This window comes from Castanea sativa, chromosome 8 (assembly GCF_040712315.1).
Source record: "Castanea sativa cultivar Marrone di Chiusa Pesio chromosome 8, ASM4071231v1".
Taxonomy (NCBI): Eukaryota; Viridiplantae; Streptophyta; class Magnoliopsida; order Fagales; family Fagaceae; genus Castanea; species Castanea sativa.
Genome location: NC_134020.1, coordinates 19346150 through 19372059, shown reverse-complemented (window position 1 = coordinate 19372059; position 25910 = coordinate 19346150). Strand labels below are relative to the sequence as shown.

General features: G+C 36.6%; 1 protein-coding gene and 1 long non-coding RNA gene across 3 annotated transcripts; one reads left to right on the top strand and one right to left on the bottom strand.

Moving 5' to 3' along the window:
- Positions 1 to 752: 752 nt before the first annotated feature.
- Positions 753 to 1314, bottom strand: LOC142607468 (uncharacterized). Its single transcript, XR_012839326.1, has 2 exons — positions 1181 to 1314; positions 753 to 1069 (listed from the first exon to the last, which is right to left on the bottom strand). It is a non-coding gene; the product is annotated as an uncharacterized LOC142607468 (long non-coding RNA).
- An 8340-nt stretch (positions 1315 to 9654) lies between these two features.
- Positions 9655 to 24924, top strand: LOC142606943 (6-phosphofructo-2-kinase/fructose-2,6-bisphosphatase). 2 transcript variants are annotated; one of them, XM_075778320.1, is made up of 23 exons: positions 9655 to 10239; positions 10350 to 10413; positions 10769 to 11064; positions 11293 to 11508; positions 11813 to 12022; positions 12130 to 12225; positions 12470 to 12568; positions 12678 to 12707; positions 13904 to 13957; positions 15934 to 15987; positions 16089 to 16166; positions 16246 to 16337; positions 16414 to 16471; positions 16573 to 16647; positions 17196 to 17243; positions 18025 to 18122; positions 21422 to 21497; positions 21986 to 22048; positions 22197 to 22288; positions 22456 to 22524; positions 22627 to 22690; positions 22780 to 22845; positions 24687 to 24924. In XM_075778320.1, exons 1-23 carry the CDS (start codon positions 10048 to 10050, stop codon positions 24762 to 24764), a joined length of 2268 nt encoding a protein of 755 aa, XP_075634435.1. In that variant the 5' UTR covers positions 9655 to 10047; the 3' UTR covers positions 24765 to 24924. The 2 variants fall into 2 exon arrangements, with proteins under 2 accessions (XP_075634435.1, XP_075634433.1); XM_075778318.1 differs by having other exon boundaries at positions 22453 to 22524.
- Positions 24925 to 25910: the final 986 nt, after the last annotated feature.

The window sequence follows — 25910 nt, the reverse complement described above, 5'->3', positions numbered from 1 at the left end:
AAAACAACTAAGCCATTCCTTCCTTGGCTACCAAGGAATAAACTAACTGGAAATCATTTACAAATGCACGTGAAACATGTCCTAAATGATTTAGACAAAACCACCAGGCAAGCTCAATTGCATTTCATATTTTCAAATATATATATATCAAATCAAATTTTCTTTTGCATTTCACATTTTCAAATATGAAAATGCTTTGTACAAAAATGCTTTGGTAACAATATATTGGAACGGAAAGCATAGTGCAAAAATGCTTTGTACACACAGAATCATTAGTGTTAGGACAAATCATAAAATTTTTATGCTAGCCCATGTAGCTCACTCAGCTACCAAGAATTCAAAACTGGTTACCAATTACTGAAAGCTATATTTAAACTACTGTATAAATGTTTACATGGAAAGGAATAAACCAAACTATCTAAAAATTCTAGAAATACATTTATGAATTGGTTCATCCCGCTCAGAAACAATTTTCAGGTTTGCCAAACAACCCTTTAGAACACCCTAAGAGCCCAATGCATGTTTTGTCAATTAGATTTATTATAAACACATTCAAATCCAAATCTATAAGATCAGATTCCACTACAAACATAGTAGAATTGGGCTTTGCATTCTAATTCCCATTCCATCTTATTATGCCCATAAAATCAAAACCTGTTATTTGCAACAATAACACAATTGCATTCACATAAACAATACCATCAAACTTAAAAGCAAAAGATAAAAATTAAAAAAATAAAAATAAAAATCAGTTCCATCAATATGGTAGATTCATAAAACCCATCTCATAATGCAAATATCAAAATCGTTAACAGAGTCACTAACAAACAAAAGTTGTTAAGGTGTCCACAAAACGTTGCAAAATGTTTCACAAATAACCCTAAAACGAAAGCTAAATTATAAAGCTTCAAAAACCAAAGGAAGAGCCAGAAACGTCGATGTAAGAGGTTGATCGAGGCAGTTGCTTGTGCATAGCGATGGTGATAGTGCTACACTCTCGCTTCTACTTGGATCTCTGTCTCATCTTTCGGCGCTTCCTCTTCAACCTCCTCATACGCTTCTTCTTCCACTGTTAAACAAAGAAACAAATCAAAATGCTATTAACATTTGAATCGAACGAAGGGAAAATGAATCATTACAATGCAGGAAAAGTTATAATATGGTACTGATTTTTGTTTACCTTGGCTCTCATGGCGACGGAGTGAGAGAAAAACCCTAGCCTTGCTTCTTCGTTTAGCTCTTCGCAGCCGTCAAAAATGAAGGCTCTGGAACAAGCGGAATTAGGGCTTTGAGAATGGCTTTAGTGACATTTATATGCAAACCCTACTTTTATCTGGGCCGGGGTTGCCTTTGGATAGGGCCCACAGAAAAACGGGCTTTCAACATCATGGGCTTTTCTTTAAGTACAATTATACGATTTTGCGGCTTTGGATTTACCAAAATCGAAAGCCGTTTCCATTTTCAATTTTTCAAGTTTATATTTTGATTTAAACTGGGGTTTAAGTGGAATGGTAATGTCTTTTTTTTCTTTTTCTTTTTTGTAGGAGGGCAAAAAGACTGGCCCATACCAAGCCCTAGCCAACCTAGCCCATACAAGCCTAAGTCGGAGCACACCCAAAGTTGAGGGCAGCCCAAGCCAGGTCAATTCTAATTAAGTGAACGTCGAGCTGCTATACAATAGGGGCACAACCCAAACTGAAATGCCTAAAAAAAATCTATTTCCACCAAGAAAGCAAAGTAGTGTCTTGGGGAAGTCTATCAGCCAAACATAAGATTCGGCATTGGGCATAAGTTACTAACAAATTATTTTGATTGCAAGGTCATGGGTCCCACTACTGGTACATGATTAGACACATTGGAACAGTGGTCTAGACCTAAAAAGCTACTTGGGTTCCAGGAGTGGAGGGATCCACACATGTGTGGAATATTCCATCATCATGATGGGTCCACTAAGAGGAAGGTATAAAAAACAGAAAAGGATCAGGGTAAAGGAATTGGAACAAAGGCTAGAGGAGAGAAAACAAGAGAGAAGAGAGAGAAATAGCATTTGGGGTAGCTGACCAAACTTGGTCATAAAAGGGGGGGGGGGGGTTCTTGGTGGTAAGCTATCCTTCTCAGATAGACATACTTGGAGCAAGTGAACACTATAACACCATCATCAAACTATCAATTATAGACCCATTTATTTCTAGGATCTCCCATTGTGAGGTATACCCAGATAGTTAGTTGGGGAATCACACTCAAAGAGCCTGGGATCACTAGGGAGGACCCTCACAAATTTATAATTCATTTTTTTGGGGAGGGGAATTTGAACTATATACCTTTTTATTGAGAAGTGACAATTGAGCAAAAAAAAAAACTCTCAAAAGTAATGGCATCTTTTGTGATATTAAATATATGACTCCAACCCACCTTTTCATTCTTTACTATTTACTTATCTTCAAAAAAAAAAAAAAAAAAAAAAATCTCAAAGATTGTGATGATACATTGTGAATAGCTTGAGAAAGAAATATGGTCAAAATTGTATATTGCCTTAGCCCTTAGGTTCAAGTATTTGTTTCAGCTTTTAAATATAAACTTATTTTGCTTATTTGTGTATAATCAAGTGCTATTAATATCCTTCTCAAAAAAAAAAAAAAAGTGCTATTAGTATTATACAGAAAGCAAGAGTTTGAAACAAAGACTAAAATGATAAAGCAAGTAGAAGACAAATAACAAAGACTTTATTATATGGGAAGGCATTCAAAAAACTTAAATAGAAGGTTGGACTCTATACTGAGTTCTGCCTTTCTTCTTCAACGTACAAGCCTTTTATAGGCTACAGATTTCAAATTACATTACAATATATTTTACAAATAATAAATAGGTGTAAATTTTGAAATAGTCAAATAACTAATCCATTTAGAATTTTTTAAAAATAAGATAATTACAGTAAACCCACCTGCGGTATGGCCCGTTTTCACTTTGCTTACCCATGGTTTAAAACTTTACATTTTGCCCACTTGAAGTAACTTCCGTTAGGAATCTGTTACCCACATCTCCTTTTGCCGTTAGAAAACACAGTTTTAGAGAAAAACAAACATAACAAAAATAAAAAAGCTATGGTTTTGATTGCTTAAGAACTTCAATAAGAACAAAGTGGAGGAATATCACACAAATCAAAGGGCTCAATGAAAATCACTTTTAGAGGTTCACGCATTGTACAAGCCCCTCTTTGTTATATGGCTTCCTCACATTTGGTCATCACTCTTCAATTTGGTCTGTCAATGCAACTTTTTTTTTTTTTTTTATAGCTCACGTTGAACTTGAAATCTCATCCACTAGGGTTCATGAAACTGGCAATCTGCCAACAACTTTCTTCAACATAGTCAAACAATTATCCCTTGAACTCATGCTGGGCGTCTTTCCTCTATGCTACTATGGGGGTAGAAATGTTTAAATGCACATTTGGGCCTTGGGCCTGGTTGGTTGGTATAAGTCTGTTCAATCAGAGTCTTCGAGGCCCACAGGCCAGTCCGCGCTACAAGGAGCAGAGGAGTTGTCCGAGGAGGAGTATCTCCTCAGACTAGCCCAATAAAGGCTATGGGATGTGCTAAAGGGTTTAGAGACAGAATTTTGGAAGATCTGTTGGGTAAATGCGTGATCCAAGCACTCGTTAGAAGGAGGAACATGTGAGAAATATTTAAGGAAAAAGCTGTTACTACCGCATTAAAGACCTTGCATCTACCTCTCTGGCCACATTAATGGAAAAATGATCTCTGAATAGTAATATTCAGCTTTTTGGCTATCATTTGAAGACTTCAAGAAGGTGGTAGATGGGGTAAGTATTTATGAGGAAAATATGTGTTACCCATGGATGAAACAGGGAAAAAGAAGAAGGTTATAAGAAGACGAGAGAGGAAAGAAGAGTGGGGGACCTTTTTTGGAAACTAAAAATTGTAATCTTTTGCTTAGAGAAAGAAAGGTCATACAAGTGGTCCTCAGCTTACGTCCAAGGAGAGTTTTTTGTCATATTCATCTATTATTTGCATAGATTGCGACATTCTAGTCTATTTATCAATTCTCCAATATCCCTAACCTAGGTTTCAAACCCATACTCTACAAATTTCATTGTATAAGACTCTTTGGACCTGAGTCCATCTAGGGATTGGACCAGGTACAAATTGTTCACTTACAACTACTATCTAGTGTATACAAAAGACACAATCTACCTCCAAAAAGATCCAAACATTGCAACAACAAAAAAAATCAACATATATACCCTAACAGAGAAAAGCTATTAATGTGTTACCTAAGGCAAACCCAAAAATTTGCAAAAGAGAAGAAATTGGGACATTAACAACAACAAGGACCAGAATCCTGAAAAGACAAGAGATTATCTTTACGTGAAACCTCATCCACTGAGATGGGTGACCTTGGAAGTCCAAGGGAGGCTCGGCTTGAAAGGGTTTCAGAGATTAGAGAGAGGGAGCACGGGTTTGGTGAGGGCTCGGTGAAGTTCTGATGAGGCAAGAGTGCCTGAGATGGCGACATTGATGTGAGGGGGTGAGCTTGAGAGGGGCGGCCAAGGAGTTTGTTTGAAAGAGTTTTAGAGATGAGAGAACAGGGGTTTAGAGAGAGCTCAAGCCGAGAGCTTAGAGAGACTAAGCTCGGGTTTAGAGTGAGAGAGAGGGATTGGTAAGATTTATTGTGGGAGATTGAAGGGTCAGCCATAGAGGTCCGATGAAGGCTCGACCTAGGAAAGCTTCAGAGATTGGAATGAGAGCTCGGGATTGGTGAGGGCTTGGTAAGGTTTTTTGGTGAGGAGAAGCTCGTTGTTGAGGTGGCGTGGAGGGTCGGCCATGGAGTTTCATTTAAGGCAGCTCAAATGAAACCCAACCACAGTAGCAAACACACCCCAATTCCAACTTCAAACTCACTTTGAATCCCAGCTACAGTAGCAAAGCACCTGAATAAGCAATCAAACCCACTTTGAATTCCTCAACTTTGTTCTTATAGAAGTTTTTAAGCAATCAAAACGCTAGCTTTTTGTAGATGTTTTTTTTTTTTTTTTTTTTTTTTGCGAGCCCAGTAGGAAGGAAGGCCCAAAGTCATGGGCAAAAGAAAGTATTGTGAAAATGCCATTAAGCAAGTGGTAGGAATAACGGATAGCGGGTCTAAGGAGCAGATAAATGGATCCTGAGGAAGTAAGTGGGCCTAGAAAGGCTCGGAAGAAAGTAACAACAAACCCATGGGCTGTATGGATGTGAAAAAAAGTGAGAATGGGTCACGGCTGCTACAGCAGGCCCAAAATAGTGCAAGTAAAGAAAATAAGGGACTGTGGAAAACCCATGAGCCCCAAAGAAAATGTGAGAAATACTTAGGTCGAGGAAGCCCAAGAAGTTAGTAAAAACCCATGGGGAACATAGAATTGGAAAAGGGCCAAGGACGCCCAAGAAAGTACACGGGCTGAGGACGCCCAAGTGGAAGCAGGCAGGACAATGGGAGCCCGCAAGTAGCAAATGGCCCAGTGAGATCATTAGGCCCTCAGAGAAAGAATAAACAGAAAAGGTCTTAAGTGGCTTAGTAGGCTCGGGTCAAGTGGGCCTCACGGCAGACATAATAGAATTGTGTGGCAGGAAGCAAGTAATAGGGGCTTGGAATAAAGGCTTGGAATGGCCCACGAACAGGCATGACCCAGCCCTTGGATGATGCAAGTCATAAATGATGAGTCAGGCGAAAATAGCCCACGACAAAAGAAGTAAAAAACGAGCAGCAGACTGGGCAGTTTGACCTTCAGACCGCGGTAGACAGATAAGCAGTAGGCGGAATTTGAATAAGCATGGAGGCAAGGCGCGCTCAAGGCTTAGGCACCACCAGCCTATACCCAGCCAATACAGGAAATGGTGAGGTCATGGGTTAGAGGTAAGGAGGTATGCTCTGGCGGTGGGGAGGGGGAAAACCCATTTTTGTGTTTCCTGCTCAAGCCCTTTTGAAAGCAATGTCCTGCTGAGAAGGCATATGACCCAAAAGAGGCAAGGTTGAGTGGGAACCACTAGGTGCATGCCGTGAAAGATAAAGGGAAGGAGAGTATTCACACCATGGCAGGTAAGAATGTTAGAAGGAGCAAACAAAACGAAAAATCCTTCTCTGACTGAGGCGGAACGGCACTGGCTGGGTGACTGACCAGTCAGTGATGGTCGATAAAGGAGCCCATGCTAGACAAAAACGGTTAAAGGCTAAAATGGTAAAAAACCAAGCACGGCTAGCCCTATATAAGGGGCCCTACAGTGCACGGCTAAGGAATGGCAACTTGGGGAGGAGAAAGTGGCTAGAATCACGAAAACAGGGGAACTAGAAAAAAAAAAAAAGATTAAAAAGAAATTGAGGGATAGGGAAATAAAAAACGAAGCTAATAGAGTGATCAACATGTACCAGGTTAATCCTCCTCTCCCCTTCCAACCCATGCTCTCTGGTAACAAAAGGAAGGAAACTTCATTCAACCCAAATCACTTAGGCCCGTTCCTTTAAAGCAGCTAATTTCATCCTTAGAGAAATTAGTCGCGTTGAAGGAGTGATTCCCTTTCCTGACGCAAACTTCACGGAATAGCTTGTTGCGGCAGGCTGACATTTGTTTTTCTTTAATATGTTCATTACTTTCTATCTAACACTCATTATTTTGATACCATAGTGTAAAACGGCCACCATTCATCAAAGCCCACTGACTATTTTGCTTAAATTCCAATTATTTTTATTATATCTGTCTGTTGTAGTTAACGTGATAGTTCTGTCTGCCGTAAAGATTTGATTACCAAAGGGCATTGTTTGCGCACAAGCCGGACCATGATGGTTTGCTCTTGGACCGGTTCTGACTCCTTAATCCAGAAGAAAACTTTGGGCCTAGTGTAGCAGCAGGCGGCCCAGCCCAACACTTGCAAAAAAGGCCCACACACTTTTTTATTTTTGTTATGTTTGTTTTTCTCAAAAAATGTGTTTTCCTAACCGAAAAAAGAAGAGGTGGGTAATAAATCCCTAACGGAAGTTACCTCAGGTGGGCAAAGTATGAAATTTTACACCACGGGTAGGCAAAGTGAAAATGAGTCATACCACAAGTGGGTTTACTATAATTATCCCTAAAAAAAAAAACAGTCATGTAAGATGTGGAAACGGGCCGTCGTCTTTTCATGGGTTCCTCCTCTTCCTAAATTGGTCCCACCCATTCCGTAGGCTTCTAATAAACTTTAATATATTTTTTCCTAATCTCTTTGCCTGTTGGGTATAGATGTTGCCTATGCAATTGGTCAATAGTTTCCTTGACTTGTAGCCATTGAAGTTGAAAATTATTGCGGACCTTAGTTGCAGCTTATCGACCCCCTTTCAATCTTGTCGGCTCTTCCATTCCATTAATAACGCTATACATATGAGAGGGTCTTTTTGGTACCCGTTTTATGTCATAAGCTATGGGTTCCATTCCATGATGTAAGGGATCGGTTACATTGAGGATGGTTTTTTTAATAGTTGCATAATTTTTTTTAATCCCTAGACATGGCAAATGGTTGGGTTGGCTCGGGTTGGGTGGCATGCCAAAACTGGTTGTTATAAATGTGCCATTTTAAACGAGTTGAAAACAAATTAGGTTAATCGGGTTGCGTGCGGGTTGGGCCGAGTCTGGCCGACCTATATTTTTCACATTAAAAGAAAAAAAAAATTTGCCAAAATTTTAAAGAAAATGAATCAAATCAATCAAAAAAAGAAAAAAAAGAAAAGGAATTGCACCTAATACTATTTGTTTTATTTTTTTCGTTAAGTGGGCGCTTACTCCTATTATAGATTATTTGTGTTACTATTAACAAACCAAAAAACATAATGTTTTCCATATCTTTCAAATTCTAATAGTTTTGAGCATGACTAAAATTATTTACAGTTATAAAAACAAAATATTCCATGTTAATAACTCACAACTAGAATGCTTTTAATTAAAATTTTACAACTTGAGAAAGAGATAGATTTTAAGGAACACCAAAAAAATTGAAAAATGCTCAATAATTTTCCGCAATAATTTGATTCAAAGTTCACTAGTAATATGGATTTTGTAAATAAATTTGTAGTTCTAACATTTTTCCTTCTTTTAAAGGCCAAAAAAATATTTATACATCTAAAAGTTAGAAACAAAATATACAAGCACAAAACAATTAGCCCAACAAAAAAAATTACCGATAACAAAGCTCAAAAAAATTAAATTAAATTAACCAATTTTACTCATAAAAAACACGAAAAAAACACTCAGTGACTAAGCAGTAACAGAGCCAAGAGATTGAAGCCACATGCACGCAAACAATAGCAAAAGTGCCCCTAACTCCAAATCCTGATTTCATCTTGGAGCGTTAAATATAATTTTTTGTACAAAAATAGCAATGTAGCAAAAACAACACAACATGTCAAAATATATCAAAATCAGAGTAGTGCCTAAAGCTTTAACACAACTCCCACTAAGTCAAGCCAAGTTTTTTTTTTTTTTTTGAGAGAGAGAGAGAGAGAGAGAGAGAGAGAGAATCAGGCTAGCCAAGCTAAAAACTAAATACATTCATAATAAGGATGTGTTTAGATACCGTTTATTTTGCTGAAACTGAAAATTTATTGCTGAATGTATTATAGATAAAGGTAAAAGTTAGTTGAAATAGTACAATAAGACCCATGAATAGTGCCAAAAAGTGTAGTGGGGCCATAAATAGTAGCAAAATAAGCTGAATAGTGAAATATTTTTAATTTTTCATCCGCATCCAAACGCATGCTAAGGGTCTGTTTGAGATTTGTTTTTTTTTTTTTGATTTGCCGTTTGAGATTTGTTTATTTTGCTGAAACTGAAAACTTTTTGCTAAAAGTACTGTAGATAAATGTAAGAGTTAGCTAAAATAGTATAGTGAGATCCATAAATAATACCAAAAAGAGCAGTGAGACCTATAAATAATAGCAAAAATAAGCTGAATAGGAAAATAAATTGACAAAAATAAAATATATGCCAAACCACACTAAGTGATGGTAAATCTACTAGGGAACGTAATAATGCAAATATATTAATAAGTGATGGAAAATCTACAATGGACACGTAATTATGTAGATAACTAAGATAAATATTAAGGAAAATGAGTATAACAAGAAATGTTAACTCTTTTTTCTTTTTCTTTTTTTTTTTTAATAAAAAAAAGATTGACGTATCTTTCTTTAACAAGAAATGTTAACTTCTTTTTTTTCGCTGAATAACAAGAAATGTTAATTTCGTAGAGGACAAAAAAGATTGACGAATTTTTTTTTTTTATAGGAAGTGTTGAATGATTGTGTATGTCCTTACGTATATATATGATTTTTTAAATAAATAAATTTTGGAGATCCGGATAAAAAGAAAAGAAAAAGAAAAAGAAAAAAAGAAGATAAGTGTCACATTTAAAAACACGTGGCAGACAAAGACCAATAGGCGATGCAAGGATTCGCTAAAATTCGGGTAAAGTAGCTGATCCAATCCGATACACATCTTGTTACCAGAATCTGAGCTGTCCACAAAGGAAGGCCAACGTGTGAAATAAAGAAAGCGAATGCACAGTTGTGACCCACCGCAAGCGAGTAGAGTAAGCCCAAATAGGCGAGAGTATTAAAGAGTCGGAGTTCGTGGTGGCTCGTGCCGCGTGCGTGGGATTGCTGGCCCGCCCTACCCTACCCGACCTCCAACCACTGAACCATCATCCTTTCACTTTCAGCCCCCTACCGTTCCGTTATCTCAAACCAAAAAAACTATCCAAATTGTTTCTCTCTTTTTATTTCCATCGCTCAATTTGATTTCTATCTCTCTCTCTCTCTCTCGCTCTCTTCCCTATCCAAATTCCAAAACAAAACAAGAAGGAAAAAGGCATGCATCTTTTAATTCATGGACTAGTTTAGTCTATAGAGTCCAGTCTGATAAAATTAAAATCACAATGAGTCCGAGAGGAATATCCAAAAGCAAAAGCAAAAGCAGCAGGGTTTAATTTGGTTTTGGTGAATTGAGAGAGAGAGAGAGAGAGAGAGAGAGAGAGAATGGGAACTGGAGCGTCGAAGAATACGGAGGAGGGTGGGTCGCAGGGAATGGGGGAGGAGGAGGAGCGAAACCAAGCCGGGGGGCAGTTGTATGTGTCGTTGAAGATGGAGAATTACAAGCGCAAAGGAGACCTCATTCCTCATGTCTATGGCTCCGTTCCTCTCGTTGGCTCTTGGGATTCTTCTAAAGCTGTAAATCTCTCTCTCTCTCTCTCTTCTGTTCTGTGTTTAATACGATACGATACAATACAATACAAAGAAAGTACTACTTGTTTAATTGTTTTGATGATTGTTTTGGTTAGCTTTCAATGGAACGCGAATCCGCGTCGTTGTGGGAATTGAGCTTTGTTGTTCCTCCTAATCACGGTAACTAACTAATGTTTTGCATAAGCATTTTGGAATTACTTACTTTTATTGCTTTTTTGAATGAATAAAAAGGCATGCTTGCACAATACACCAATAATTAACTACCTCTATGTCTGTTATATGCTGATTCATTAGTACCCAATCAAGAATAGTAGTATCCTCCTCAATCCATTGGACAAATACAGTTTCCAATGGTGAAAATGAGTGAAAAGGAAATGATAGAAAGAATGAATGAAGAAATATATTTATTTCATTATTCAAATATTATAACAAACAATTAGGCAATATTCAATATTTATTTGAGGGGGGTTTTGGCTTGTGTATTTGATAAATTTTTTTTTTTTTTGGGATGTAGAAACTTTGGACTTTAAGTTCCTTTTGAAGCCCAAGTACAGTAACGTGCCTTGTATAGTTGAGGAAGGTCCAAACCGACAACTCATTGGGGGTACCTTGCAAGGGGATGCAAGGTTGGCTCTATTTAGGCTTAATGCTGATGAGGTTCTAGAGTATCGGGTGTTAATTCAAGCCGACAGGGTTTCGCCATTTGATCTTGCGGCTAGTTGGAGGGCTTATCAGGAGAACCTTCGGCCTTCAGCTGTTCGTGGTATTCCTGATGTTAGTATTAATTCAGCGCCAGAGATGAGTGCCGAGGTACAATTTTGACTTACCACTGCACTAATGCTTCGCCATTCTAATTTGTTGGAGAGGAATTCTGATGCAAAACAAATTTGAGAGTTGTATTCATGTCCAATGAGCAATGAATTCAGTTAAACTACAATCACACAATGGAAAATTGGAACTTGTTCCTTTTACAACAGATTATTTTATGTTAGCTTATGGCTATTATTTGAAACGTCTTATGTTCCCTATTCTGTGCAGAATGGCTCTTCAGCTAGTTTGGAACTTGATCTTGAACATTATGTTGTTCCAGCTCCAACTTCTGCCAATTCAGGTTTGTTTTATGCAGCCAATAACACAGAGACTCCAAGGTCATTAACTCTTGCTGGGGTTTTCTCTAACATGGATGGCTCAGGGAATGTTTTACATCCCTCTAAGGATGGTAGTGTTTCTACTGATCGCCCTGCAACCATAAAGGTTTTTCTTGTTAACCTATCTTGCATATAAGTAAGTTGGAATTAGTTAAGGGCTTTGAAGTATTAGTGTGCTATATTATCAACATTCGAACTTCAGGATTTCTTTGGACCATAATTGAATGGAACTATTATATTTATGTTTGACAGGCTAGTTGATTCAATAGCAATATGATGATGTTGTTTAATGTCAGATAAGACACTTACAGTTGATATGTCTGTGTAGCTTGAAGATGTCTCCAGATTTTTTTTTTCTTCTGTAAAATATTTTATTTTGGATCTAATGTTTTATCTTCATTTTTACATAGGAGATGGAGGTAATTGTCCCTGATTCATCCAGGGTTTATTCAGGTTCTGGGGTAGTTGAATCAAAGTCAGTTGGGACATTTTCACCTTCGCAAAAGCAAGATAATCATAGGGGACTCCTTGTGGATAGGGGTGTTGGATCTCCAAGGCTAGTTAAATCTGCTAGTGCAAGTACTTTCACTGTAGATCTCAGAATGGATACAGAAACGAAGGTTTGTAAAAAAATGTATTTAAAAAAAAAAAATTATTTCTTTCACCTGTGAAGATTGTATAATCCAATCAATTGCTTTTTCTCCCCCCTTCCCTTTTAAATTGTTAGAATTCAATGCCGGCGGCTGCTGGAGCTGTTGCAGCTGCAGCTGTAGCTGATCAGATGCTTGGACCAAAGGAGGATAGGCATTTGGCAATTGTTCTGGTATTTCCCTGCATGTGTGTTTGTTAGAACCATTGAAAACATAAATCACTGTTCTCCCAGTTATATTTTAGTGAGATTGAAATTCAAAGTTGACCCTTAAATAGCCTGAAAATTGGATTTTGGTGGTAATTGCCATCATCAGTTCAGACGCTTCATAAAATTATTTCAGAAGTACTACTTATTAAAAAATAAATTAGTAGTACCGTTGAGAATGAATAATTCTAACTAGTTGCTTGTACTTTAGGTCGGTTTGCCAGCTCGAGGCAAGACATTTACTGCAGCTAAACTTACCAGATATCTCCGCTGGTTGGGTCATGATACCAAGCATTTCAATGTTGGAAAGGTCATTTAATCTTACCATGACTACTCTTTTTGTCCTTCAGACCTCAAGTTAATGGGGGAACATATAAAGACAAAAGTTGTTCTAATTTTTTTTTTTTGGGTTGTAATAGTATCGGCGGCTTAAGCATGGGGCAAATCAGGTACATTTCTGCCCTTTCTTCCACAGTGACATTTCCTTCATCAATATAAAATTTCTTTTGCCTATTCTTCTTCTAAGTTGTATAAAGTGGGATGTGGTTAATTTCAGGCTGATTTTCTGGCAATGGAAGTGATTATTATCTGTTTTGTGGCTTAATTTTGGTCAGATGAACTCATTTGACATAGTTGATCTCATAGTGTTCATAAATAATAACCTGTTTCCTTCTCTTCCTGTCTACTGTATTTCTTTGTTCCTTAAAAAAAAAAAAAAGAATTTACTACGATTCTCTTAGACTTGTTTTATAATACTCTACTTTAAGTGAATGGGGTCTGACAATATGTTAATTTCACACATTTGCACAACAGTGAGTATGTGCAAGGTATAGATGATGGTAGAAACACTACTTTCAGAATTCTTTATCAAATAGCCAACGGAGCTGTGTGGAAAATTTTCTACATGGTATCAACAAAATTTGATTGGGTTTCTGGTCCACTTCAGAATAATCCTCTGCAAGTATATGCAGAGGAATGAGGACGGAAAAAGGGAATTGGGTGGTGGCTTGGACCTAGGAAAACTATGGGTCTGTTTTATTGCAAGACTAGGATCTATAAATTTAAAACAAGAGGGAGTTGAGCTGGCCTGTAATTATTATGGCCCTATAAACCAAACTGGTCCGATTTTTTATGCAGGAAGGAATCTTATGTTCTTGAAATGTCAGGGTTTTTGTAGTTTAGGAGAGAGGGAGCCCAATTTTTCTCCAACTGCTGCATTCATCAGCAGAGGGAACCTAGTTTTTTCTGGAAGAATTTGTCTTGCATTTAAAGGGAAGAAGTTTAGTTCCAAACCGGTTTGGAGCTATCTTCTTCCAACCCATTATGTGGCCAATGAAGAGACCCTCCACGTGTAGTTTTAGTCATATGACTTTTTTAATGAGTCATGTGACTTGTTTAAATAATACACTTGGGTAGTCTTGTAAATTTCCATGTAGTGGGTTGGAGGAGATTCCTCTAAACTAGTTTGGAGCTAATTTTTGTCCTATTTAAAATGTCATTTTGACATCAAGCCAATTTTTCTTTTTTGAATGTGTGTTATTTTTTTTTCCTTTTTCCTTGCTTTCTAAAAGCCTGAAGAAGATTGCAATAGTTTTATGAAATTTCTTGAATTATTCTTGATGGATGACTCATTTTCTTGGTGCAGTCTGCAGATTTTTTCAGAGCAGACAATCCTGAAGGCATGGAAGCACGTAATGAGGTGAATATTCATGAGAATGATTTATTGCTTTGGGTGGATCATATGATTATCTGGCCTTTTTACAAAAAATAATAATAAAAAAATTTATCTGTCAGGATCATTAACAATATGCCACCTTTTCTGTGAATGAATGAGTTATTTAGTTAGACTGAATGGTTAATTTCTAAAAGTTTCTCTGGGATTTGAGCATCTATATCGCCACTGATATAATGGTTAGAAATTCCAATGGTCATGAGTTATTTTCAAATCTCATGAATAAGCTACGATGGTGGGGACACCAGATTAATGCTAATTGATTCTGTCAGTGCAGATTGTGGGATTTGAATTTTATTTTGAGGGTTTTAAAGGATTTGGTTACTGGTTTGCTATGATTATGTAATGTAATTTGGGATCCTATTTATAGGCCCCAGAGGAAACATTGTGGGTATGTAGAATTTGATGAATACTTTTGAATTGAGATTTTTCTCTCTAGCTTGGTGGTGATTCCAAGCAGTCTTAGGTGGGGAAGCCTAGGGTTTAGGCTAGCTCTAGGGGCCAGTTTGGACGGAGGGGGAGTAAAGGGGAAAATAGCCTAATTTCCGGTCAACTCCCCTCTATTCCTCTCCTGCCCCCTCCATCCAAACTGGCCACTAGGTGATGAAGTCTAGGGTTTGTATTGTTCTTTCTTTCTAAATCCCTACACACATTCCTTTACAAACCTTATGTTGTATAATATGATTACACATATGAACGGGTGAATCCAATTGAAGGAATTTAGGCATCAGTTGCATTGGAGAGTGTCCTATGGTTGACTTATCAAAAAAAAGAGAGTGTCCTATGGTTGTTTGTGGAGATCCTTACTTACTATTTCATATTTTAAATCTGAATTTTGTAAATGGCATGGCATGATTTGGAGTTAATTGAGTGAACAGAGGCGGAGTCAAGTTACCCCTATCCAACACCCCCCCCCCCCCCCCAAAATTTTTTTTTTTTGAATTTTTATATATATAAAATGTGTGTGTATATATATAATTTTTTTTCAAAGTTTTTAAAGGTTGGGCCTCCAAAAATTTGAGGCACCCCATTCCCAAAAATTTGAATTAACCCAATGATCAGTGGCCTCCAAAAGCAGTTGGCCTAAGTGCTAAGAAAAGAAAGTTTTTAACAAAAAAGTTCCCTTTTTGCTTAAGTGTTCCCTTTGTCATAGTTGTTATTTCCATTAAGGCCACAAAGTATTATGTTTTTATTTAAAAAAAGAAGAAGAAGCCAAGAGCCTTGTGGTTTAGTGGTACTGTTTTGTCTCCCCCATGGACAGCACCTGGGTTTGAATCTTGCTTCCCTTTTTTTGAAAATTTTTGTTTGTATTGTTTGTAGCGAAGTACACAGCTTTTTAGTATACTTATTAGAGTTAAGGTAATCGTGTATACACACACACACACACACATATATATATATATATATATCAAAGTTGATAATCTAGTATATAGTATATTTATGAGTTATGACCTAATGTAATATTAGAAATTGTATATTTTTTATATTGACACACACAGTATTGTCTGTTAGTTTCTTGAGTGGTTTATCAATACCATAATTATGCACACCCAACCCCCCCCCCCCCCCCCCAAAAAAAAAAGAAAAAAAGAAATCAAAATTATTGGCTTTGAACACTGGCATGGTAGGAACAAAATAATCAAGGAGGGAGGGAAAGGTGCAAATATGCTGTGAGAGGCAATGTTTACACCATTCAGCTATTTGGCTTATGTTGTTGAGGTGGTGTTTGGATTCATCACATGAATAAGGTGAAGAGGGACTATATATAGTTGCTCATATTAATGTAATTAGGTGTATCATACCACCAAGACTAATTTTTCATAATAATGCAATTACTAGTATTTTTTTTAAATTTATTTTTATAAATTTTGGACAATTGGTAATGTTCAAACCATATTAACCCTCTTCTTTCTACATAGTTTTAATGTATCACATGCTACTAGGTAGCAGCCTTGGCTATGGAGGACATGATATCTTGGATGCAAGAAGGTGGCCAGGTAAGTTCTGTGGTGTAGATTCTTTTGATCTTTTTGTGGCTTCTGGCTGATCCCTTTTTTTTTTTTTTTTTTTTTTTTCTACAATCCTAATTTGGTTTTAGGTAGGGATATTTGATGCCACAAACAGTAGCAGGAAACGAAGGAATATGCTGATGAAAATGGCGGAAGGAAAGTGCAAGGTACCATGATCACAGCATGTATATCTGAAATGTAATATAAATAATTTGGCTTGTGATACATATTTTCATTTTGATGCAGATTATTTTTCTGGAATCACTATGTAATGATGAACGCATTATTGAAAGAAATATACGCCTTAAAATTCAACAAAGCCCTGACTATGCGGAACAGTATGATTGCTCTTTAACCAGTTGTTTCATATCTTGATTGAAAGTTATGTGCCTGATAATTTGTGTCCTCCCACAGGCCAGATTTTGAGGCTGGATTGCAGGACTTCAAAGATCGACTAGCCAATTATGAAAAAGTAACTCCCACAAAATGAATTAATACAAATTGGAAGTAGTAAGATTTGGTTGTAAGAATGCTAACTGTCATACTAAATATACATTGTGATCCTTTTACAAGGTTTATGAGACAGTTGAAGAAGGGTCTTATATCAAAATGATTGATATGGCCAGTGGACACGGAGGTCAAATACAAGTAAGTTTGCTGACCTTGTTAGTAACTACATCAAAATTTTGTATGCCCTCTAAATGTACATTGGGCTTTTAGTTGGCACTATGTTTCTCTGTTAAGAATTGCCTAAGGATAACATACAGGTGTGCCGAATCATGTTTAATTGCAATTCCTTGTTGATTATAGAGAAATTTTGGATGTACCATTAGTAGTGTATTGTTTGTTTTAGTGGTAGACGTAGTTGATGTGTTCACTTCCTCTTCTGTAATGATAGCTGTGCATGATAACTTTTTGTCATGTATTTAATTAAACTTAAATACAATTAAATAGTACTTTAGTTCATTGCATTGGCCTCCTTGCCAAGTGGCGTGATTGGCATGGACCAATACTTGTCTACTAAGATGTTTGTGCTTTCTTGCAAGTTGCCATTGTCATTTTTCTTGTTTTTAACTTTTTCCCCTGAAAATCCTTGGTTTAGATCTTCAAGCATCTCTTTATTCTTCCTAATGTAATTGGTTTATAGTGTGACTTACGATTTTTGATCTACTAAAGACCTTTTATCTTTTGTTCAGGTGAACAACATCAGTGGTTATCTTCCCGGGCGAATTGTATTTTTCTTGGTATGCTGTCCTGTGAAAGACATGGTCTTAGCATATTATATATTCTTTAGCATGCAATTTGGTCTACTACAGGCTAACTCTAATCTTTGTTAATATTTGTAGTACAAAATCAGATTGACCAAAAAAAAAAAAGTGGATATGAAACCCGCAATAATAATCTTCCATGCTTTTGCTTTTGGTTGCTTTGCATGTGTAGAAGGTATCTAACACATGGCAGGGCTGATATTTGGATTAATTATGGCTGTGAAAAGAATTGTCCTTATTTCAGGCTCTTAAGGAACATCTGTGTTAATGGTTAGACCATGTAAAAAGTTGTACGCCTCTTGGTTGCAAGATAGCTTTAGGATGTATTGAACACCATGTCTATATGTTACCTTCCATGTATTATCTGCCACATGTGATGACCATTTGGCTGGGAGTAAGATCATTTTTTGGATAAGTAATGTGGTTTGAATAAGATCATATGATGAGCAAAAATGTGTTAGTCACCCTCACAGATGCAAATATATGGAAATTGTATTAATAGCAGAAAATAACATTTATAAACTATGATGATTTAGAAATTGTATTACATCTATACCTCTTAAAAGCTTCCTACGTATTTTCTATGAGATTTCTTTCACTCAATTTGAGATTATGAATAAGGAGCGACTAACATCACTAAAATAAGTTTTAATTGAGTGTAGAGTTCTCTTTGTTAGATGTAAGATCTTTTTTCCCTGTTACTATCTTTGATTAAATATTCATATTTTGGAATGTGTTTTCCTTGTATCTGTTGCAGGTAAATACTCATCTCACACCCCGCCCAATTTTACTTACTCGGCATGGGGAGAGTAAGGATAATGTTAGAGGCAGGATTGGGGGTGACACTGCATTGAGGTATATCTTTGTATTAGTGGTTTGATAATCTTTTTATTAGCTTTAATGTTCTCTAAAAATTTTCAAGTCCATGAGTAAATTTCCACACTTAATATTTTGAAAATGAAAGCTTTTGGAATTGATGTGAAATTCTTAGTAGCTGTACTACAAATATTGTTTTTTTTTTTTTTCAAAAGTTTTCATAAATGCTAGAAAAACAGGTCAGAACTATGTGAACATGCAAGAAACCAGAGATTGATGATATTGCTATAGTGGGACCAGCAGGTTCTGCAAAAAATTTTCTTCATGGGAAAATTGGTTACAAGGATTATGTTTGGTATCTTTTTTCTTTACTTGATTGGATTTAATGCTAGCTCTCCCACTAGGAACTACTTGGACACGGAAACCCATCTTTTTGCTGAAATCTATCTTTGGCTACCAAAAAGCCTTTTTTGCTTAGTACAATTTCCAAAGGTCTGAAATCTAGCCTGTCTTTGATACTGAGAACTTTTCAAGAACATAAATTTGGCTAATGAATGGAGAGAGGATAAAAAGTAGAGTGAAATTTATTGGTGCAATTAATTGGTTGGGTTTGGATGATTTCATAGGCTTATTTCGGATTCACTATATGCCTTTGTGAAGGGTAGACAAATTTTGGACTCTGTCTTGATTGCTTTTGAATGTATTGATAGTAGATTGAAGTCGGGAATTCCAGGTGTGTTGTGTAAATTGGATGTGGAGAAGGCGTATGATCATGTGAGTTGGGATTTTTTAATGTATATGCTTTAGCGCCGTGGTTTCTCAGAGAAATGGAGAAAATGGATACGGTATTGCATTTCAACTGTAAAGTTTTCTTTCTGATTTCTTTGGAAGTTCTAGGGGCTTCGGCAAGGGGACCCATTATCTCCATTGTTGTTTGATATTGTGATGGAGGCATTAAGTTGTATGTTGGATGTTGCTGCCTCCGATGGGCAATTCTTAGACTTTTCTGTGGGTAGTACGGTTGGTCCATAAGTGATGGTGTCTCACCTTCTATTTGCAGATGATACCCTGATATTTTGTGATGCGGAACCTTCTCAGATTGCTAATTTGAGGGTGATTCTTGCTAGATTTGAGAAGGTGTCAGGGCTTCGTAATAATTTGGGAAAATTTGAGTTGGTACCTGTTGGTGTGGTGCACAATATGGAGGCTTTGGTGGGTATGTTGGGGTGTGGGCAGTCTTCTCTACCCTTGAAATATTTGGGCATTTCATTAGGTGCTAAGTTTAAGGATTTATTTGTTTGGAATCCTATCCTAGAGAGAATGGAGAGGAGATTAGCAGGTTGGAAGAGACTGTATTTATCTAAAAGGGGTAAGGTGACACTCATTAAAAGCTCACGCTCGTCTTTACCTACATACTTCATTTCCCTTCTCCCTTTACCGAGTAAGGTGGCAAAGCGTATGGAGAAATTACACAGAGATTTTCTGTGGAATGGGATTGGTGGTGAACCTAAAATTCATTTAGTTAAATGGGCCAAGGTCTTTAAGCCTTTGCAGGTTAGGGGATTGGGTATAAGACATTTGGGAACCTTTAATTCTACCTTGCTAGGAAAATGGTTGTGGAGGTATGGCATGGAGACAGATGCTTTATGGAGGAGCGTTATAGAGGCAAAATATGGGAATATTTGGGGTGGTTGGTGTACGAAAAAGGTGACAAGTCCTTATGGGGTCAGCCTGTGGGGATACATTAGAAGTGGCTGGTTGAACTTTTCTAAACTCCTTGTATATGATGTGGGGGATGGTACTAGAGTGAAATTTTGGAAGCATGTGTGGTGTGGGGATTGTACTTTCCAAAGAGGCCTTTCTGAAGCTTTATTGTCTTAGTAGGTCAAAGGATTCCTTGGTGGTTGAAGTTATGGGTTGGTCTGCTGGGAGGTTTCACTGGAATATGCAATTTCGTCGTCCTCCACAAGATTGGGAAGAAGAAGCCTTTGATCGGTTTATGGGGTTGGTCTATTCTTCGACAGTGCAGGGGTTTGGTCCAAATAAGGTTTGTTGGAAGCCTGCAAGGAATAGAGGTTTTGAGGTTAGAGGATATTATAACTCCTACCCTCCTACTCTTGTTTCCTTCCCATGGAGAATGATATGGCAATCGAAGGTTCCTCCAAGGATAGCTTTCTTTTCTTGGTCTGCTTCTTTAGGTAAGATTTTAACAACAGACAACCTTCGTAAAAGATGTGTGCTAGTGCTTGACTGGTGCTATATGTGTAAGAGATGTGGAGAGTCGGTGGATCATCTTCTACTTCATTGCCCCATAGCTTGGGAGTTGTGGTCTATGGTTTTCTACTTGTTTGGTATTCAATGGGTTATGCCTCATACTATTCTTGCACTGTTTGAGACTTGGCAAGGAAAGTTCGCGTGACATTGTCACTTTGATGTTTGGAGATTAGTGCCTCATTGCTTGATATGGTGCATTTGGCGTGAAAGGAATGCTAGAAGCTTTGAGGGTTGTGAACGTTCTTTGCTAGAACTTAAGTCTTTTTTCTTGCACACTCTCTTTGAATGGAGTGTGGTCTTTTCTCATTTTTCTTGCTCTTCTTTTTCTATTTTTCTTGATCGTTGTATTTTGGTTTCCTGATTTGTGCCCCCATAGTACATCCTCAATGTACTCAGTTTGGCACTTTTTCTATTTTTAATAATATTTTTACGTTGCTTATATATATATATATATCAACTGTTAGTGACAATAATGGCACCTAAGAAAAACACATCAATCCATAGTTTAAAAAAAAAAAAAAATCAATGGGCTTGTAAAAACTGTTAATTGCATAAAATTTTATTTATCAAGAAAAAATAATGATTGTCTTAGGGTTCATTCTTATTTGGCAAATGCTACTCATAAATGCATAAAAAACTGAAGGTCATATTGGTCAGCTGCTTGCTCAGAACCCAGAAAGTCATATGGCATGCTTCTTATTCAATGTTTCAGCTGAATATTGAGTATAGAATTATTACAATGGCTTGACTTTGCCAATGGTTATGTTACTTGTTTTGTTTAACCCTAAATTCAATTTAAATTATATATACTTCCATTCATGTGTACCTTATCTTCTTCTTTCATTTAATTAGTTATTTGGCTTTTTGCCCATCATAACTGCTACCCCTGTCCATCTAAATCTAGGTTTCATTTAATTTTATGCTGAGATGTGTTTATTTGATTTTGATCCACTCAGTTGTCTAAGTTATGTAATATAATTTTGTTGTGAACTTGGTTCTTCAAAAACAATTAGTTTTATATCTCAAATGTGTCTTACACGCTATACTGTAACTTTTTTGTGCAGTGATGCCGGAGAAATTTATGCAAAAAAACTAACCAACTTCATTGAAAAGCGACTCAAGTCAGAAAGGGCTGCTTCTGTAAGCTTCAACCATAAGCATGATTGTAATGTTTACAAATTTTGGTTTTTACTCTGAGCAATACTTGTATGTTGATTCTTTGTTTATAGAACCATAGAGGATCTTACCCACTTTTCCTTCCCTTTGCTCAATAAATCTCCAAATAATCTACTTTCATCACTAAGTCCTAACAGCTGATAAATTTAGGAATGTAAGTATGATTTGGTTAACATTTTGGAATTAGTTTTCTTGCTTTAAGAAACAAATTGGTAATTACTGTTCCAAGATATTAATCACGCGGTAATATAACTGTTGAGGCCTTGGGGAAGCTTTATTCGTACACTTTTGGCTTCAATGTCTAAAATAGGTGACAATATCTGGATAATAGTCTTGGGCTTGTATGAGTAAATGTATTAAACTATTACTTAAAAAATGAAACATGTCTAATAATTTTTGACTATTTATACTTAACTAAGTGCTAATTTATTTTTGGCTTTGTTGTGGTTTAGATTTGGACAAGCACATTGCAACGAACTATTTTGACAGCTAGTCCAATTGTTGGATTCCCTAAGGTATGTATTGATCCGTAGGAATGTCATTTAGCCTATTCAGTCTTTTAAATTATCTAATTTCAGCTGGCTTTGGTGGGTGATAGATGGATCTAGAAATTATTCTACAGTTATGTTAGAGAGATTTTGTGTTTCTTTACATTTTTGGTAGATACAATGGCGTGCACTTGATGAGATAAATGCTGGAGTTTGTGATGGAATGACATATGAAGAGATAAAGAAGAACATGCCTGAGGAGTATGAGTATGTTGCAATTTTGCTCTCTCTATATTAGTAAAGATAAAGAGTGCATACACTTTTTTAATCTCTCAAAATGAAAACTGGTCAGTAAATTTTTGCTGGTATGAGTGAGTAAACTGCATTTGCAATAAAGTGTGCCGTGGATAATTATGTCATTTTCACAATAGCAGGGCGCGTAAAAAGGACAAGCTTAGGTATCGGTATCCTCGTGGGGAGTCTTATTTGGATGTTATTCAAAGGTTTGTATTTCACAGTTCTAATGATTCATGAGTTTTCTTGACTTTGAATACATGGTTTTCCAACTTGTTGAATAGTACCAAACATCCTTCACTACAATGCAGGCTAGAACCTGTAATTATTGAGCTTGAACGACAACGGGCACCTGTTGTAGTGATATCTCACCAGGTTTATATCATTTTGAACTTGTGCTTGTACTGTTTTTTTTTTTTTGGTTTATGATCTTTTTAAACTTTGTTATTGCTTTATTCTTGCAGGCAGTATTGAGAGCATTATATGCTTATTTTGCTGATAGGCCTCTGAAAGAAATTCCGCACATTGAGGTAATATGGCATGTAGCATTCTTTTTACAGTTCTCTTGGCGTGTTCTATGCATATCTTGTGCATATATTTTGGGGCAAGAGGGAAAAGGATGTTGGTACTTCACTACGATAGATATATGATAAGAATATTACATCCTTATTGCAGTCATTTGTTGAGTCATTTGTCTCAAATTTGGGTTTTAGTAAATAATAAACTGCTGTGAGTGAGAGATGGGTGGCACTGACAAAGGTGGAGCCGGAGATGGGTGGTGCTGGAGAAGGTGGAGGCGTTGAGTTGTGGGAGAGGACTGATGGTGGTCTGGGTTGTGGAGAGAAAACTGATAGTGAAGAGGGGAAGAGTATCGGGTTTGAGAGATGGGAGCGTATATATTTAATAGAAAGGAATATATCAGATTTAAAAATTAAAAAAAAATGTTGGTGTGTAAAATTGTGGAGAGTTCAACTAAAAGTTAGAGGATTCGCTTTTATATATATATATATATATATATATATATATATATATATATATATATATATATATATATATATATATATCAGATTACTGTGTTTCTAAAACTAATCTCAAAACTTTGGGAAATTAAAAAAAAGTGAGCTGAATTGAAAGTTGAAATCGTAAATTCTACTCATGCTTTTATGCTTATAGATGGCAAGGGTGACCTACCATTACCAGTAAAAGGGAAGGGATGCCACCTCTGAAATAGTGAGTTGAACTCATGAAATAATGTCTTCAACTCACAATTTCAGTTCAAACAACTCCCAGTTACCATTTCCTTATGCCATTTTTGAAATCTCTCTCTCTCTCTCTCTCTCTCAATTCATGTGAAAAATCCCCTCCCCCCCCTTCTCCCACTCTAAACCTTCCCACCCACCACTCATTTGAATTTTGAACCACTTGATAGTCTCCTTCACTGACAATGTGACTGGTAGAGATTCTTTACCAATAGATGGCAGTTGTGGCAGGTGCATTCACTGGTGGCGACCCTAAACCATCTGGCTCATACCTTCTTTCTAAAATAAAAAAAAAATCAGTTAGCAACTAGTATAAATCAAACAGCACAAACCCATTGCAACCTAGGTCCCAATAGTGGGACCAATAAAAAATAATGCTACAAAAGCATGCTTTTTTAATCTTACTAAACATCAATAGCAAGCTTGGTCTTAAACCTGCTTTGAACACATTGAGCCACAAGTATAGATTCAAGAGAAGAAAAGACCTGTGATCTCAAAACCAAATCTTGATTGGGAAACCTATTTTTGTACTTGGGAAATCTTGTAGTTTGTGAATTGATGGGGGATAGCTTTGAGGCTTTGGTATCTGCCGGAGTGAGAATGCTAGAGTAGACATTGAAGGAACTTTAGAGCGTTTTTTGAGACGCCCAAGTCTAAAAACCTGAAAGGGAGAGAAGAAAGAAAGGGAAAAGGAGATAGGTTAGAGAAAGAAAAGAAAAGGTTTGGTGATTTTAATTTAATTTTCTAAAATTAAAAAATATGTTTGAGATCCCAGCCTTTTAGTTGAAATTGTTGAACTCACGATTTCAGAGGTGGTACCCCTCCCATCTCCCTCTTCAGGTCCACCCTTGCCCTTTGACGAAGAAAGTGTGAGTTCTTAAGATTTGTTTTACAATCACATGATTTTATTTTATTTTTAATTAAAACATAACTAAAACCAAATGACTCAAACTGTCTAGTTGGTGGTAAAATCTGAGAATTGTGAACGACAATCAGAATCTGGATTTTGATACAATGAAGAAGCTGTTCTTATACGCTGGATTATTCTTTGTACTTTGCTGAGTGTATATTTTGGAATTACATCCTAATTGAATTAGTATTATGGTTTTCAGGTGCCACTTCATACCATAATAGAGATTCAAATGGGAGTTACAGGCGTCCAAGAGAAACGATACAAACTCATGGATTGATTAAGATTAACAAGCACTTTTAGTTTTTGAACTTTTTAACTCCAGAAATGAGGCAAGTTTCCATTCTTTTAATTCTCATTTGTTAACAAGATGTAACATCAGCATAAATGTGATACATGTATTTATAATAATCATCAATCCAAAAATGTTTAAATTTTCATGCGCGGTTTTATTGCTGTTTAAATACTACTTGTTTTCCCACCAAGCGTTTCAATTCATATGTGAAAAAAGGGATCCTAATATGAATGAGATAAATACTTTCTGAAGAGGGTCCTAGATCTGTTGCCATCCTCCTACTTTCAATGCAAACGCGGTTTCTGTCTCATGGTTTTAGTGTTTTTTCTGTAGTTTGTGGCATTGTGTACGTACTTCTGACTTGGAGTTCAAATTTTTTTGTCCTCTCCTTCGACTTATGTTTTATTTTATTTTTTAGATTAACCATTATTGGCTAATGTTTTATTTGAGGAATCTATGAAGAAACGCAGTTGAGTCTGTCACAAGTCACAAGTCACAAGTCACAAGTCACATGTATGGTACGTTGACACTGTATGGGTCAAGGGTTGGAGGTCACGAGCCTGTAACCTACATTAAAGTTTGATAATGTGCCTAAAACATGCATCAAAAAAAGGTAGAGGCTATTCAAAGATGTACAGTATTAGCAGCTGACTGTTTGTTGTAGGGTCAAAAGGAAGACAAGTGTGTGGTCACTGGTTAGATTCACATGGGACCCCTGATACATTAGAGACGCTAAACAATTTGTTTACTTATGTGATTGACTTATCACTTGTGTGATTTTGTGATTACGAGTGGTCGACACTATCTGCCCATATAGATCAAATTTAACAAATTATGAAATTGGGTATTATGAGTGGTAGTCACTATGTTCATATAGATCAAAAAATTGGGTATTAGAATGGGCGCATCGAGGCCAAAATATAGTCTCCTAATACAAGTAAAATGGTCCCCCTCACCCTACCAGAACCACACAAGAAATACCAGAACCTTTTTTTTTGAGAAAAAAAATTCCAGAACCTAATAAAAGAATAAATAAAATGACCATATGTTAGGCCTTGGGATCCTACAAAACCCACTAATTTAAACAAATATTTTAAAACAGCGCATGAATCCAATAACCCCACCCACCCT